The 16,887-nt window shown below is 35.5% G+C and overlaps 2 protein-coding genes across 3 annotated transcripts in view; one reads left to right on the top strand and one right to left on the bottom strand.

Annotated features, from left to right (window-relative positions):
* LOC126977016 (proton-coupled amino acid transporter-like protein CG1139) overlaps window positions 1–554 on the top strand; it is a 49,541-nt gene extending 48,987 nt beyond the window's left edge. For both annotated transcript variants that reach the window (XM_050825665.1, XM_050825667.1), the window contains exon 10: window positions 261–554. In XM_050825665.1, coding sequence (XP_050681622.1) covers window positions 261–499 — 239 coding nt within the window. In that variant the 3' untranslated portion in view covers window positions 500–554. The remainder of the gene's footprint in view (window positions 1–260) is intronic.
* Window positions 555–3,120: 2,566 nt separating this feature from the next.
* On the bottom strand, window positions 3,121–16,072 carry LOC126977026 (trypsin-3-like). The gene is made up of 5 exons (XM_050825681.1): window positions 15,942–16,072; window positions 14,997–15,210; window positions 14,194–14,443; window positions 13,339–13,488; window positions 3,121–3,357 (listed from the first exon to the last, which is right to left on the bottom strand). Exons 1-5 carry the CDS (start codon window positions 15,991–15,993, stop codon window positions 3,205–3,207), a joined length of 819 nt encoding a protein of 272 aa, XP_050681638.1. The 5' UTR covers window positions 15,994–16,072; the 3' UTR covers window positions 3,121–3,204.
* Window positions 16,073–16,887: the final 815 nt, after the last annotated feature.

The raw sequence follows: 16,887 nt of genomic DNA, 5'->3' as shown, positions 1-16,887 counted from the left end.
CTGAGCTAACCGTTCGAGTACCACCTTGATATAAAATTGTGTTTGCTTTGTTCAACTCTCAGGTTGTGGCTTCATCTACAGGATCTACTTTACAGTTGATAACCTGCTTAACCCCAATATTTACATATTAGGAAATTGACTTGAGATGTCGCTCTTGCTAATCTAAACAATATGAGTGGTAGAAGACAATTTAAATATTTCGGTGTCACTAATATTTTTAACCTGTGTACTAATATACTAAACAAATATATTTTTCGCAGTTGGTCTGGCGTCCGCAATACCAAAATTAGAACTCTTCATGGAGCTGGTGGGGGCTATCTGTTTGTCCGTCATGGGGCTCACGTTACCAGCAGTCATAGAGACCGTATGGAAATGGGACAAGGACCTAGGACGTTATAATGTGGTCTTGATTAAGAACTTAATAATTGTTATCTTCTCGTTAATAGCCATGGTGTCTGGTGTGACGTTCGCGATAATGACGCTTTTGGAAAACTTGTGATATTTAGATTGTAGTTGACTTGTATATAATAAAATATTTATAAGATATACCGCTATGTTTGGATTTCATTTGATATTAATAAAATGATAATAATCTTTGATAAGTGGCACAACAGTTTTGGATATAACATGTGCCAGATTTTGAAGTACCGATTGTCCTATTGAAACATGAATCTACAACATCTACAACCTCACATGTAATGGAATATACCGAAGTGCTATTTTTACCTGACCTGTAAAAAGAGCACTCCGAAATCTCTATTCCGCCAATCTTTATTGGCCAATCTCTGTTCGGCCAATCTCTATTCGGCCAATTTCTATTCGGCCAACCTCTATTGACGCACTATTGCTACACATAATATGTAACCCTCATGCTGTCTCATTAATAAATGTAATGTTAAGTTACTCCATGTTTAAAATAACTTCTCCCTGTCATGTAATTCTGTAGTGACGAAGGTAAGATAAAGACAAACGGCTTTACAAATATACTTGGTATAAAGTTATACTTGAAAATAATCCAAGAATATGCAAAATGGTTACAAATAGGCACTTTGATTATGATTGATTTATTCGGAGATAATAGAGTGCCGCTCACAATTCATGGAAAGGCCACAATTCTAAGTGACATTGCAGTGACGAACTTTGAGACACAAGATGTCAGTAATTTCACTAGCTTTGACATCCTTCAAACCAAAACAAAGCAATTCTGCCTAACGGCAGAAATGACGCAGTTGTGGTACCCTCCACCCGCGGACTAGTATAAAAAGAAGGATTCCGCGCCGTGATATTAGCAAGTGAACCACCTTAATGCTAGAGTGTGTGCGGTTACGGGGTATACCAGTTACACAATTTTTTCTCCCTTAAATAATCATATATCCACAAATACTTTTATAATATTGTTTTCACACTTTTTCACAACGCACGACGGCATTTTTAAAATATTTTATTGCGACGCAAACAGATCTGTCACAGACGATGGCAAATCTCATAATGGCGACCGATCGGCTTATTGTACCGTGTATTTCCGTATTAGTGTACGTGTTTGCGTGGGGCTATGTATTTACACGTTAACCGGCTTTGTTTTGGTGCCTCACTGTTAATTAAGTTAATTAGATTAAGTTAGTTTACCTACATACGATAATTAGTTTTGTTAGTAATTAAATTTGGTTCCTAAAATTTTCTTGTGTTAGTTTTTCCTTAATCCTATATTATTATTCTTCATTCTGTAAGAACTCCTCTGAAGGTGAAGGTCTCCACCAAAGATAGCCAGTCCTCTCTAGATTGGGGTACTTGGATCCAGTTCTTCCCAACTAGCTACAGGTCTACCTCTCTTTATTTTTCCCTGTGGACCCGCCCATGTGGTCACCGTTTTCGTCCATCTCTTGTCACGTAGACGCGCCACATGTCCGGCCCACCTCCATTTTAGTGACCGAGCGTGTTCTAATCCATCTCTTGCCTTGGTTATGTTTCTAATTTTGGTGTGCCTTATTTTTTTTGCATTTTTCTAATATTTAGCATACTTCGTTCTATACCCCGCTGACATGCAATTATTTCGTCCTTTGTTTATTTGTTGAATTTCCATGTTTGGCAAGCATACGTGAGGCACGGTATTAGGCACGTGTTTAGTACTTTGGTTTTAATTTTGATCGGCATGCTGCTTTTGAATATGTCCTTCAGAGCCCAGTATTTACGTAAGTATGTAAGTTACAAGATAATTAACCCCAAATTATTTGAAATTCACCGTTTTGTTGAAATTGGAGTAGTGTTGTACCTCGGTCACTGTCAATCAATTGTACGTTGGTCAGTGGCCCAGGTACATTTGGATGTTGTACATTGGCAAGGAGAATGTTTTTTTTAATCAATTCAGATTCACATAATAAGTATAATAGTCCTAATAAAATATAAAAAGCTTTGTCACATTAGAAAAAAGAAACTATGAATATCATTTTGATTTTGTTCAGAATTTATGAGCTTTTTTTTTAAATATGTTACTTAAAGGAATAAAACAGTTTTAGTTATGAATAGTCATATTTTCCATAAATTACCCCCAATTACTAGGTACACCATAGTACTGGCCTAGGTACATAGGGAATGTTGTACCTTGGCCATATATCCCTTTTTTCGTTTTATTATTAAAACACTTGTAAGTATGAAATATACATTTATGATATTTTGGTGGTGAATACTCAAATAGTTGATCTTTCAAAATATGCAAAAATCGTTTGAGTACAGTCAAAAAAAAATATAGATATCTTAAAAACTGTCCTGTACGTATATGTATTTGAAGCATGTAAGTTTTGTAAAACAAAATAATCATCTATTTAAAAAGGCCATTCAATTAAATTAATCTTCCATCCGATTAACGGATAGACGAATTTATGGCCACAGTCCCAACATTGTGCTTAAATATTAGCTATGGTATGTGTATTCAACTATATATGTAAGGTGACACGGAGTCCTTATTGTTTACTCGTCCGTGCCTCCACCTAGCCAGCATACTGGTGCATCTTATGAAGTCAATTAATCATAAAAAAATTGATAATAATTTGGCATCTTAGCTTGGTAAGATTTAGGGTCCGTTTCTAACAGGACCTGAAATCAAATCGACATAAATAAAAAAAGTTTTACAATATCTTTTTATAATATTAATATTTCGTGCATGTTAGTAGAATGTTTGAAAACGTTTCGTAAAAATATAACAACTCTCTATAGTCCGGTTTTTTCGGTAATAAAGTCTCGCAGCAGTGGCGACGCGATATCAGCGAAGACAGAAGGAGACAGCGCCTGTCCACAGCCGCGTCCGAACGACACGATGCCAACCGCCATGTTGTCCTGTGTCGCCGCGCCGCCGGAGTCACCCTAAACAGTAGAAACAAATTAACATCTATAGTCAGGCCAACGAGACAAGATAAATAATGTAAGCATGGGGATTTCAGCTGGGGTTCAAAACATTTTTATTTGAATAAATTATATAATCATTTTGGATTCCCTATTGTTTCGGCCATTTTGTTTTACTTACACAATTCAAGAAGGATTCCCTGAGCCTTAGTGGAGGCCTTCAGCCAACTTTAAAGGAACTTTGATTTGAAGTTGACGCGCACGCGTACGTCACTCGACAATGACGTTTAGAGTGTAAACTTGACACTTAAAATCTCTGAAGAACGTTTAAGACGCAAACACGCACATTATACAATTTGAGTAATTTTGGTGTATTAATGTGGGTTTGGTGCTAGTTTTATTCGTATAACAGTGCTACAGTCCCAAACACGACGTATTTTGGACAATTCGCCTGCCTGGAGTCGTAATCGGGGCCCCGAAACGTGAAGAAGGCTGTGCAGAAGACCACAGGTAAGTGCCTCCATTCTTCTTTGGTGAAGGGTTGATTTCGGGGTGGTGCTAGGAATGTTCTAATCGCTGTCGTCTGGTATTAGACAAAGATTCGGCGGAAGAGTCCGGATCAGCCATATTTATCCATAGCCGATAACGGTCTGTTTGTTTACATTCTTTTTCTCGTCTCGTTGGCCTTAATATGGAAAATCACACTCACATTTAAGTCAACACAAATGTGCTTCTTTCATTCTGACCTTATATTATTACGTTTGCAATGGATACCTTCATAGAATAAAATTATATACTTTTAATACCATAAAGGTGCTACGCATAGACTACTCTAGGTTGATATATATAGGATAATTTTTATTAATGTAGTTTATTTTTATCACTTACTTTTTGATTTATATTTAAAACGCTTTTAAACTCCGAACATCATTCAAATATTGAATGCAACACCGTACAAACTAATTTCTTATTCTCTATATATATATATAATGAAAACGGTCTTACTTGTGGCTTTTTCACCACTGACCGTATCGACATGAAACTACCACCATTCGATGCGAAATTTATCCTAGATGGTATGGAATTCCAATGTTCCTTCTTTTTGAAATTTGAACATTCGAACGAAAATTGGAACGGCTAGTGTAATTATATTACAACTATTGTAAAATTCTCATTGATTTAAAAGAGTTGCGGTTTACTTTTTTGTAAGTTCTTTTCACGAGCTCTAGTTTTTCCCAACATTATCTGTGATATATATAAACGCGAATTAAAGTTATTCCAAGTTTAAAACTTTTTGTTTTTAAAAGGTAAGAACCTTTGTCACTACAGAATAACATGAGTTTATTCGAATTCGAATTTCACTAAATATATTAGGGCATTACTTTGTATTAGTAAAAAGATCATATTTTATGGCTGTAAATTCCGGATGGTCTAAATTTTAAACACTTGGAAGGGTCGGTACACCCTCCAAAATATAAATGGCTTTTAATAAAAAAAAAGGTTTTTTGATAAAACTCACTCACTACTCAGGTGTAAAATGGAGCAAGAGTAATAATAGACAAAAGAAACATTCCATCTTGAGGACCCACGGTGATGGCTACAGTCTAATTGCTTGGAGTATTATCGCAGTATATCCTATATTTCATTATATGCGTTACGACTAACGTAATTTCACTGATATTGGAAAATAATGTATAAACAAGAAAGTAAAAGTATCTATAACTAACTACCATAAACTTGTGATGCCTATTACTCGGTTAAATCGATTAGTTAGTACTTTGTTGGACGATGTAATGCTTTCACAGCATTACATCGTCAGCACATTACAGCACAGAAAATGTGCAATAAAAGTATATTGTGTTACTTAATTCAAATAAATTGTTAAAAAAAAGTTTATGTGTTAAATTTTACTGTAACGTGATTCTTTCAAGGTATATATTGCAATGGAGACACCACCCTCAGGCTATTTAACAATAAAGTTTATTGTGATGAAATTATATAAATTAAAAAAGAAGCCAAGTGAGTTTCTTGCTCCCGTTCTTCTCAAGCCTGTGGTACACTTTTACGAATGGATGTTAGTTTTTGATGTCTAATAAGTGACTTTAAATCCCTTTTTTGAATAAAAAATATGTTATATAATAATATATGAGTTGCTAGTCTGTATCTTTCGAAGAAACTGGGCGTCATAAATTGAGCACGGCAATACTTCAAGCCGGCCCACATTCGCGCTGTACAAAACGCAGGTCCAGCCACATATGGAGTATTGCTGTCATCTCTGGTCTGGCGCACTCTAGTATCAGCTCGATCCATTTGACCGCGTGAAACGCAGAGCAGCTCGAATTGTCGGGCACCGAGTGCTGTGTGAACGGCTGGATCACTTGGCGTTGCGTAGAGACATCGATTAATTGTGTGTCCTCTACCGCATTTATCACGGGGAGTGTTCCGAAGAGCTGCTTAACCTGATTCCTGCCGCCGAATTTCACCTTCGCACGACACGCCACAAGTTAGGATATCATCCCCACCATCTGGATGTGTGGCGGTCCTCCACAGTACGGTTTTCAAGGAGCTTTTTTCCACGTACTACAAAGCTATGGATTGAACTTCCTTGTGCGGTGTTTCCAGGACGTTACAACATGGGTACCTTCAAAAAAAGCGCGTAGACCTTCCTATAATACCGGCAACGCTCCTGTGATTCCTCTGGTGTTGCAAGAGAATGTGGGCGGCGGTGATCACTTAACACCAGGTGACCCGTACGCTCGTTTGTCCTCCTTTTCCATAAAAAATCAAAATCCATTCTATACTATAGAATAGATTTTATGTATACATATTCAAATTACTAGTTGACCATCCAACATCGATTTTCATTTAATTCCATATGGCATGGGAAGGGAATTCAGTCCGTAACAGCGATATCGAAATAATGTGTCAAATGTAAATGTTGAAGTTTATCCAATAAAGGAATTTACAAATTGAATTCAATACATTCCGTCTACGATGTTCTGTCGAACATTCGGTATATAGGATTACAAAAAGATATTCTACAAATGTAAACCCATGAGAGTATCAACCAATTATTTAAATTGTTATTTAAAAGAAATATGATTGTACCTTTCACATGTATATGAATCAATTTTTATGATTAAATGTATGAAAATAAGTTTGGTTGCTTTTGCTGCCAGTGTAAATATATAATTTATATAATTATATATTTATATACAACTAGCTGACCCAGCAAACGTTGTATTGCCGATATTAAAATCGCGATACAAAAGTAACTGTTGATCGTAGATCGGTGAAAATTTGAAGTTGTATGTATTTTTTAATGCTGACTCATAATCAAATAAATTAAAAAAAAATTAAAAAAATAAAAATCGTGTGGACCATCATCCTTAATATTATCATCTTAGGGGGATGAAAAATAGATGTTGTCCGATTCTCAGACCTACCCAATATGCACTCAAAATTTCATGAGAATCGGTCAAGTCGTTTCGGAGCAGTTCAAAGTTTAACACCATGACACGAGAATTTTATATATTAGATTTTATTCATTTATAATGATAATACTGTAATGTTTGTCACATTAGCAAATTTCCTAGGAACTGTGATAATCATAATGTTAACACCAGGAACAAACATTAACTTGTTACTCCTACTACTGGGTTGAGAACAAGATCCCAAAAAATTTTGCCACTAGTTTCAGCAAACGCATGATCACTTAAAGAAACTGACTGATGTATCGCGTGTGTAAACCCGCCATACCTGTCATGTACACTAAAGTATAATAATATAAAAAATAGTAATAGTGCCTGGCTTATTAAATAGCAGGGGGTTCTAGCTCTAGATACGCATAAATTATAGAAGTATTTAACTAATCAATTTTATTGTAACATTCTTGCGCTCGCTCTTCTCCGGTCTGAAAAATATACATGGGGCACATTAAAAGTTTTGCACTTCTAGCTAATCGGAACTATTTGAATTTCGAATGTTATATTTTTTGAAACGTTATTACTTATTACTGAGAATAAAAAAAATCAATAGGCGGGAAATCATTTGTCAATTGTTTTTTATCACACATGAAAGTACTACGTACGCAACGAAAATGGAATTAAGTCGGAAAGATTTTGGAGGGATGATTTTTTATGATTTCAAAAGTTCTCTCTCTCCGCAAGACTGTGTCGCTCGTCTTAAAAATGCTTTTGGGAGATAAGCACCTTGCTTGAGCACCGCGAGGCGATAGTCTGCTGAATTTGAGAGAGGTCGGGTTTCTTTACATGACGAATTTGGTGAAGGGCGGCCTTTAACTGCCGTCAACGAAAATAATGTGGCTACTGTTAAGCGGCTAATTGAATAAAATTAGCCATGAGACAATTTTAAGACTATTGGGGATTGGTATTAGACAAATTCAGAAAATTTTACACGAAGAATTGAAAGTTCGGAAACTTTGTTGTCGTTGGATCCTTTATGAACTGACAGCGGAGAAGAAGCGGGCTCGCGTGGAATGGTGCTTACAGCTGCTAATGAAGTACGACCACGGACATTCTAATGCTATTTTTGACATTGTCACATGAGACGACACTTCGATTTATTGTTTTGAACTCGAAAAAAAAACAGCAGTCTTGTGAATGGGTGTTTGAAAATGAAACAGGCCAACAAAAGTGAGGCAGCCGAGAAACGTTGGTAAAATATTATCGCATTTTTTTTAAATATCTGCACAATTCAACTTGAAGATCAAAAGACTGTTAATGCCGAGTGGTATTCTACCATTTGTTAACCCAGGGTGTAACTTCGCGAAAGACGACCAAAAAGCCGCGTTCTCCTACATCATGACAACGCTTCTTCACACACGGCCAACAAAACTAAGTCATTTTTAGCTTCCGATAAAGTGCAACACGGACCTAGCACCCTGTGATTTCTGTATTTTCCCCAAAATCAAATATTTTATGAGAAGTTTCACTTTTACCAATTTCGAATTGGCAGTGATAGCGTTCAATCAGCACGTAGAAAACATGTCTTCAGATATGTGGTCCTCCTGTTTTAAAAAATGGTTCGATCTCTTAAAAAAAAATGTTTACAATGAAAAGGAGAGTATTTTGTAAAGCAATAAATATCATATTTTGGTTATAACATGTTGTTTTTTAAGTTACGCAAAACTTTTAGTGTGACGTAGGTCACATTTTGTACTTATTTTACGATTAATGATAGATCACTTCTTACTCGTTGTTAGACAACTGTGAGGTTATTCTAGTACATTCTTATTTAGATTTTTATGAATGAGCAGGACAACCATTCTGATACTAAGACTATTAAATTGCTACCTACATCAAAAGATAGAAATCTTTTCATTGTAATTGACATTATTCATAGAACTTAACTTATATTTGTAAGGACTAAATAAACAGCCGAGGAGTTGCAAAAGATGGTAACTGCTATGAATGGAGCTTTTGGTAGAAAGAGAATGAAGATGAATGTAAAGAAGACGAAAGTGATGGTGCTTGAAAGAGATGAGGTAGTGACAGACTGCAATATCGTGATTGGAGATGAAAAAATTGAACAGGTGAATGAGTTTGTGTATCTGGGTTCTAAATTTACAAGAGATGGAAAGTATGAGAGTGATATTGAAAGAAGAGTGAATGCAGGAAACATGGTGAATGGAGCTTTGCACTCCTTTATGGACAGTCAGAAGGTGTCTAATAAGGCTCGCTTGGCTGTGCATGAGGGGGTGTTGGTTCCAACACTCATGTACGGAAGTGAAAGTTGGGTATGGCAGAAGAAACATGAAAGCAGAATAAATGCAGTTGAGATGAGAGCGTTGAGAAGTATGATAGGAGTTACACTGAGTGACAGGATAAGAAATAGTGAGATAAGAAAACGTTGTGGTCTGAAAGAAGATGCTGTGACAAAAATTGAGAAAGGTATGCTGAGATGGTTTGGACATGTCGAGAGAATGAATGAAGAACGATTGACGAAGAAAGTGTATAAGGCCAGTGTGAATGAAAGTGTTGGAAGGGGTAGACCTAGGTGGATGTTTCAAGATCAAATCAGGGACGTCTTGAAAAAAGGCTAGGTCAAGAGTACCCTAAACCGGAGAGCATGTATGAAAGGAATAATGAAAGTGGACGAAGCGAAAGAAGTATGTAAGGATAGTAGCAAGTGGAAAGAAGTGGTCTCTGCCTACCCCTACGGGAAAGAGGCGTGATTTTATGTATGTATGTATGTATGTAAATAAACAGGCTTTCACAAACATCAAAAAAAGCTTTTTTAAAGATACAAGCAAAATAGATCTATTTCAATAATATCTAATATTTTCCATTGAAAACGAAATAATATAACATTATTATTCTAATCGGATCGACTGATATTGAAGAAAGTTTCCGGAAATATATTATATCAGGAAATGAAATTCATTTCTTCGAGAAAATTGTCTGGAGAATACGCGAGCAATCCATGCAAGCGAATCAAATAAGGTTATTAGATAAAGTCTCACTTTAACAAGTAATTTAAACTTTCTGCAAACGTTTTCAGTGTCATAACAATAACTTACGCTCATTTTTCAGAAAAGAACCGAAAGAGGAAAATCTTTTTAATGTATCTAATTATTAAGACACTCGATTCTGCAGCCGTAGATATCACATAGATATTAAAATTGTTAATATTTCTTTCTTTATTATTATTCTTGTATTTTAAATTTTTAATTAAACATTTACATAACTTTATTTAGCCTTTACTTATTTTATCAATTTTAACTTTTTGTGCGACTTGTATTTTTGTAGGTACATGCTGTAACTGCCTATAAATATAATTATGTATTTCCCTAGGAAAACTAGAACCTAGGGAACCTAGCTAGCATCTAAGACTTGTTTAAGGTTAATGGAAGTTAATAATACATGTAATTCTGTTGGTAGTTCATAACTAAATAAATACCTAAAATAATAGAATATAATTATATTCTGGCGAGGTCATCTGATTTTCATAGTTAAGCACAAATATCAATTATTTAATTCAAATTCAAATTCAAATATTTTTATTCAAAATAGGATTTAAAATCACTTATTGAACGTCAAAATCTACCACCCATTCAAAAGAGACTGCTTCAGACCTGAGAAGAATGGGCGCAAGAAACTCAGCGGGCTTTTTTTTTAATATAAAATATGGATTACAATGTAATATCGTACAATAAACATTTATAATTAAAGAGCCTGAGGGTGTTCGCTTTCCTTCACACCAACCAGTCCGTGGTGTCATTAAGAAAATCGTTTATGCTATAATAACCTTTCCCACACAAACGTTTTTTAACAATTCTTTTAAATTTCGTAACACATTTGTTTTGTACATTTTCTGGGATCCTATTGTAGAAGCATATACATCGCCCAACAAAAGACTTACTAACTCGACCCAACCGAGTAGTAGGCACAACAAGATTATGTTTGCTCCTCGTGTTAACATTATGAAATGTTAAAAATAATGTTGACTCTCTAGTTATTGTGCCTAGTTCTTAATGCTCTCCCTAATTTTGAGGCATATAATGTTAGAAGCACGGTGGCAGAAATTCCATCACTTATATACTCGATAACTTCGTCCATGAAAGAAAAATACGGGTTGCACTCCGGAAGTGCCGTCAGTAGTGAAAACTTGAATATTAACGTTGTGCATTTTTAAATATTTTGTAATGGTTAGGGAATAATTTTGCACCAATTGCTTTATTTATCAGTATAAAAGTACTAGCATTTATGTGGTTAAATACGATATTCATTTATTGCGTTATCGTACATAAAATATGACGATTTTATTACATAAAATATTTAACACTTCTTACTATTATAATTATTTTAGATTAAAAAAGTTTCTCTCTCAGAAAAATCAAGATTCATCCATAATATTATATATAAAATTCTCGTGTCACAATGTTAGTTACCTTACTCCTCCGGAACGGCTTTACTGATTTTTACCAAATTTAATATGCATATTCAGTTGGACTGAGGATCGGCTACTATCTATTTTTCATACCCCTAAGTGATAAGGGTTGTTCACCCTTAATATTTTTTTTTAATTCTTGCGACAATTTTTTCATACTTACTTTATTATCATTGAGCATTGAAAAATACATACAACTTAAAATTTTCGCCCTTCTACGATCTACAACTATTTTTGTTTCGCGATTTTTATATTATACTGTTCCATCCACAAAACCGCTTTAGGGTTGCAAGATGGCAATCAAATATAATAACTGAAGTACGATTTATTTGGTTAAAGTCTAAAAATCAGTTAAATCTATTTTTAGCCGACTTCAAAAAAAGAAGAGGTACTCAATTCGTCGGTATTTTTTTTTTATGTTTGTGACCTCAAAACTTTCGACTGGGTGAACTGATTTTGATAATTCTTTTTTATTTGAAAGCTGGTGCTTGCCCTGTAGTCCCATTGTAATTTGGTCCAGATCTGACAATGGCATCAATGAGAAAACCATAAAAGTCTTAAATTTGCTATGCATACGTATAGTAAAGTGTATGATAAATTTACGAATAACTCAATATCGCGCCAAACGATTTCGATGATTCTTTTTTTATTGGAAAGGATATACTTCAAAGATAGTTTGGTGAGTGTGGTTAGGTTCTGATTACGGAATCCATGACAAAGTAACGGAACTCTTCAATTCTTAGGAGCAAATTAACGATACTCGGCCGAATCTTTTTTATGCTATCCGGATATTTAAGTCATCTACCATAACGTAGTTATGGTCAAGTAATTGTCGTAGTCGAATATGATGATCAATGGGACTCCTTAGCGACTTACAGTAAGGGTTCGATATGTGGCAAAATTTCTAACTGCCTGTAATCAAATTGCAAAGCGCTTACGTTCATTGCTGCATTGAAAAATTTAGTATATCTACACATATTTAGCCAAATTGTTAGTTAGTGTACTTGAAATTTACTAAAAATCATAAAATATTTTTTTTTTTAACAAAAAAACAAGCGACCTCAAACACTATTTCAAAACAATAGATATAATATGCACTGAAAAGTATATAAATAATTGCGTATTTTTATACAATCTAATTAATTAATCTAATTCTAGTTACGATTATTGTAATTTTTGGAGTCGGTGTCATCCAAGATAGGTTTGTAACTATATACATAGTTATAGGTGAGAAGTCTTCGAGTTGTGAGAAGGCGAGAGCGATTCGCGGCGGAAGGACACCGATTCCAAAAATGACAATAATCGTAACTAGAATTAGATTAAATTTTTTATTTATTACCTTATGTGGCAATACAACGTTTGCTGGGTCAGCTAGTAAATTATATAAATATTTCCGGGTGACATTCAATCCCTCGACCTCGCAGCTTTTCGGCTTTGCAATCACAATGATTCAAAAATCATTGTGATTATCATCAATCAATCACAATGGTCCAGGCCACGTGTCCTAACACGAGTTTAACATTTTATATCCATCCCAAGAAAATTGCTCAATGCCGCTAAACAATTTTTCACTTCAACATTGATCAAAATTACAGGCAAATTAGAACAGCTCTATAATTTGATTGCCTCATTTTGTTTTATTAAGCGGTTCAATTCAGTTTATATTGTCCCTTCTATATGCAGTTGCCGTGCATGGAAAACAACAGCTCGCTGTAACGTAACGGGAAGACCCTTTAGTCGCATTCATCATTTTTGAAGGTATTTCAAAGTTTTTGTTAGTGTTCTCTTTCATACTTTCTATTTTGATTTCTTGGGAAACTAGTGCAGTGGTTTCCCCTTGCCTTCTGCACTAGTTTTTTAGGATTTATTAGATCCAAGGTCACTGACGCCTCATCCAGCTGGTCTTCAAAGAAAAAGGTACGTATTTTCGTTTCATATAAAAACTCTGGTGTAGTACTTATCTTAGTAGAACGAGTAGACGAAATGTTATTTAGTAAAAATTACAATTGCATTGGCACAGACAGTGCATGAAAAGACAAAATATTATTTATGGCTTTAAATACTTTTTTTAAATAATTTTTATTGACTAACCTGGCATGTTCCTTCCCCTCCCAAGAAGAAGTTGCCGCCACAAAACATGTTGCTTGTCAGTACAGTCGGGTATGTCAAGAAACAGGCATAACGGCTCACTACAGGTAGTTCTACTTGCATAAGTGTCTCTGGAATTGAAGAAGCTCCTTGCTGTAAATATTAATAGAAACATATCATTTTAATTGTCGCTCACAGAAAATAAAAATATAGAAACTGGACCATTTCATATTATTCAACTTTCTTTAACTTAACCGAATCATTAACACCATTATAAATATTTTATTAAACTAATATCATCTTTTGCTATAAGGTTTCAAAATTTTTCAATAACGCATCATACACGGACTACTAAAAAAAGGACCCCGCGCCGTGATATTAGCAAGTGAAGCACCTTTATGCTAGTGTGTGTGAGGTTACGGGGTATACTAGTTACACAATTTTTTCTCACTTAAATAATCATATATCCACAAATACTTTTATAGTATTGTTTTTACACTTTTTCACAACGCACGATATTTTATTGCGACGCAAACTGATCTGTCACAGACGATGGCAAATCTCATAACAGCGGCTGATCGGCTTGTATTAGTGTATGTGAACACGTGGGGCTATGTATTTATACGTTTATCGGCTTGTTTCGGTGCCTCACTGTTATGTGAGGTGACACGGAGTCCTTATTTTTTTACTCGTCCGTGCGCATCATACAATTTATTTTCTGCATTATATCACTTATTTGAACTATCCAATAAAACTCCTTAAACTTTCTAAACTTAAACTTAATAGTAAAATAATTATAACGTTCAAAATTAGTTCATGTTGGTAAAAAATATTTAAAACTTAAGAAAGAAACTCTACCTTAGTCCTTCCCCAGCCGCTCACTTTGAAAATGCTGTTAGCCTTCATTGGTCTACCTGCTGGAGGCAGAGCTATCGGCTGAATATACTCATTAAACACGATGGGTTTGGCTGTCTTCATCACAGCAACGTCTTTGTCAAAAGCTGGGTCATCGTAGTCTGGGAATGGTGTTACTTCTGCAATTTCAATAATGGTACCGTTCTTTCTATTAGAACTTCCAGCTCGTAGGAGTACGGTTTTCGGATCAACACTGAAATAGAAACAGAAGTGTTAATTTACATACTGTAGTTACTTATAAAATCGTAAGCCTTATATAAAGGGCATATTCGCTTCAGAATTTAATAACTTAGAATAAATAACAAATACAGTTTGGTTTAGTTGTATATGTTATCGGAATGTATTTTTTTTATGAAAATTAGGGACGAGACGAGCAGCTGATGGTAATTGATACGCCCTGCCCATTACAATGCAGTGCTGCTCAGGATTATGGGTACCACAACGGCGTGAAGCAGTAATGGGTAAGCGTTATTGTGTTTCGGTCTGAAGGGCGCTGTAGCTAGTACAATTACTGGGCAAATGAGACTTGACATCTTATGTATAAAGGTGACGAGCGCAATTGTAGTGCCGCTCAGATTTTTGGGTTTTTCAAGAATCCTGAGCGGCACTGCATTGAAATGGTAAGGGAGTATCAATTCCCATCAGCTTCTGGTCCTGCTCGTCTCGTCCCTTATTATCATAAAAAAAAAGTTTATTCACGAGAATTTCACTTTCATTTTTTTTGTAAGATCATAAAAAGTACTCACTCTTGTGCACAATGCGCAGCTGTTAGTATGTAGTTCTCACTAACAATAAAACCTCCACAGAAATAGGAATTATTAACGATAAATGACACCTGGTGAGGATAATGAGCTATATCTGCAGTCTGTCCTTGCACAATCCTGCTATCTACATCAACTCTACTCTCAGTGACTGGTCCATGTACTGGCACTCTTTCCGAAAGAATGATATCGCCTGCAACTAAAACTACACATTAACATACCCTTGATACTGCAAATACAAATTCTCCACAAAAAAGACGTCCACTGCTGGACAAAGACCTGCCCCAAATATCTCCACGACGATCGGTCCTGCGCTGCCCTCATCCAACGTATTCCTGCGATCTTGACCAGCTCGTCGGTCCAACACTGCGTCTTTCGGTACGTGGTCGCCATTCGAGGACTTTACTGCCCCAACGGATATCTGTTCGCCGAACTATGTACCCTGCCCACTGCCACTTTAGTTTCGCAATCATTTGTGCTATTTCGCAGGGAAACTCCTCTCCATTGCCCTCCGAGCGGCCATGAGCTTTCTCATAAGGCCTATAGTTAGCGACAACGTCTGCGTACCGTATGTCATCACTTCCTACTTATCACTTTCAGATTTATATTTTTACTTAATTTTTATTCTTTATGTATAAAATGATCACCGTCGCCCAGATTCTCTTGCAGCACCACAGGAATCACAGGACGTTTAAATTTCGGCCATCCTATTTCGAAGAAGTGATAGTTTTTGACTTTCTATTAGTGATTTAAAATCTTATTTTGGATAAAAATATTTGATTTTAAATTTAGAACGGTGTACCCATTTTTAAAGGTACTTTTCATGAAAGTAAATTAAAAATAATACATTTTGTTTTTACGCATACTATCACAATTTTTTATATTTTTCACAAAATTAAACCAAAAAATATTATTTTAATAAAAATATACCTGTGCTTGCAGATGCTATAAACACAAAGATGGACAGACCCAAGAGCTGCATTATCACAAACTGATCGAGAAAGTGAACAAACGGAAAAAGACTGGTAATGAATAACAATCGTATTGACAACCGTTTTATATTCTTTGTTAGTTCATTTGAATACCGCATATGAATTACCCATATCGCGTAACTCATGCTGAGCTGTCGATGTTTAGAGATAATCTAGGAAAGTTGAAACTAACAGAAATCATGTCCATTATACTTTCGATTGAGCGATTACTTTATTACACAAATAAAATATGAAAACAAAATTTTATTATAGATGCGGGAGTCGAACCCACGACCTCTCGTATTCCGTGCGAGTGCTCTTCCAACTGATCTAACTGAGCTAACCGTTCGAGTGACGTATCGTCATAAAATCTTGTATGCTTTGTATGTAAATTTTGTTTTCAAATTTTATTTGTGTATTAATCCCAGAAGTGATTGACCAGTGGGAGGCTTCTTTGCACAGGATGCCGGCTAGATTATGAGTACCACAACGGCGCTTATTTCTGCCGTGAAGCAGAAATGTATAAGCATTACTGTGTATCGGTCTGAAGGGCGCCGTAGCTAGTGAAATTTCTGGGCAAATGAGACTCATTAACATCTCATGTCTCAAGGTGACGAGCGCAGTTGAAGAGTCACTCAGAATTTTTGGGGTTTTTCAAGAATCCTGAGCGGCACTACATTGTAATGGGCAGGGTGTATCAATTACCATCAGCTGAAAGTCCTGCTCGTCTCGTCCCTTATTTTCATATAAAAAAAAGTGAGGATTGTCACTTTAAAAACATAACAAAGTGTTTCGAGTACTTTAAATTTTTGACGATTTAAAAATGTTTAAGATAAACAGATAAAGATGTGTTATTTTGTGAAACATTTAACTACGTGATAGGAAATTCGTGGGGCGGGTCGTTC

Source organism: Leptidea sinapis, chromosome 43 (assembly GCF_905404315.1).
Source record: "Leptidea sinapis chromosome 43, ilLepSina1.1, whole genome shotgun sequence".
NCBI classification, from domain to species: domain Eukaryota; kingdom Metazoa; phylum Arthropoda; class Insecta; order Lepidoptera; family Pieridae; genus Leptidea; species Leptidea sinapis.
The sequence above is the reverse complement of the archived record's forward strand: the minus strand, read 5'-3'. Positions and strand labels throughout refer to the sequence as shown.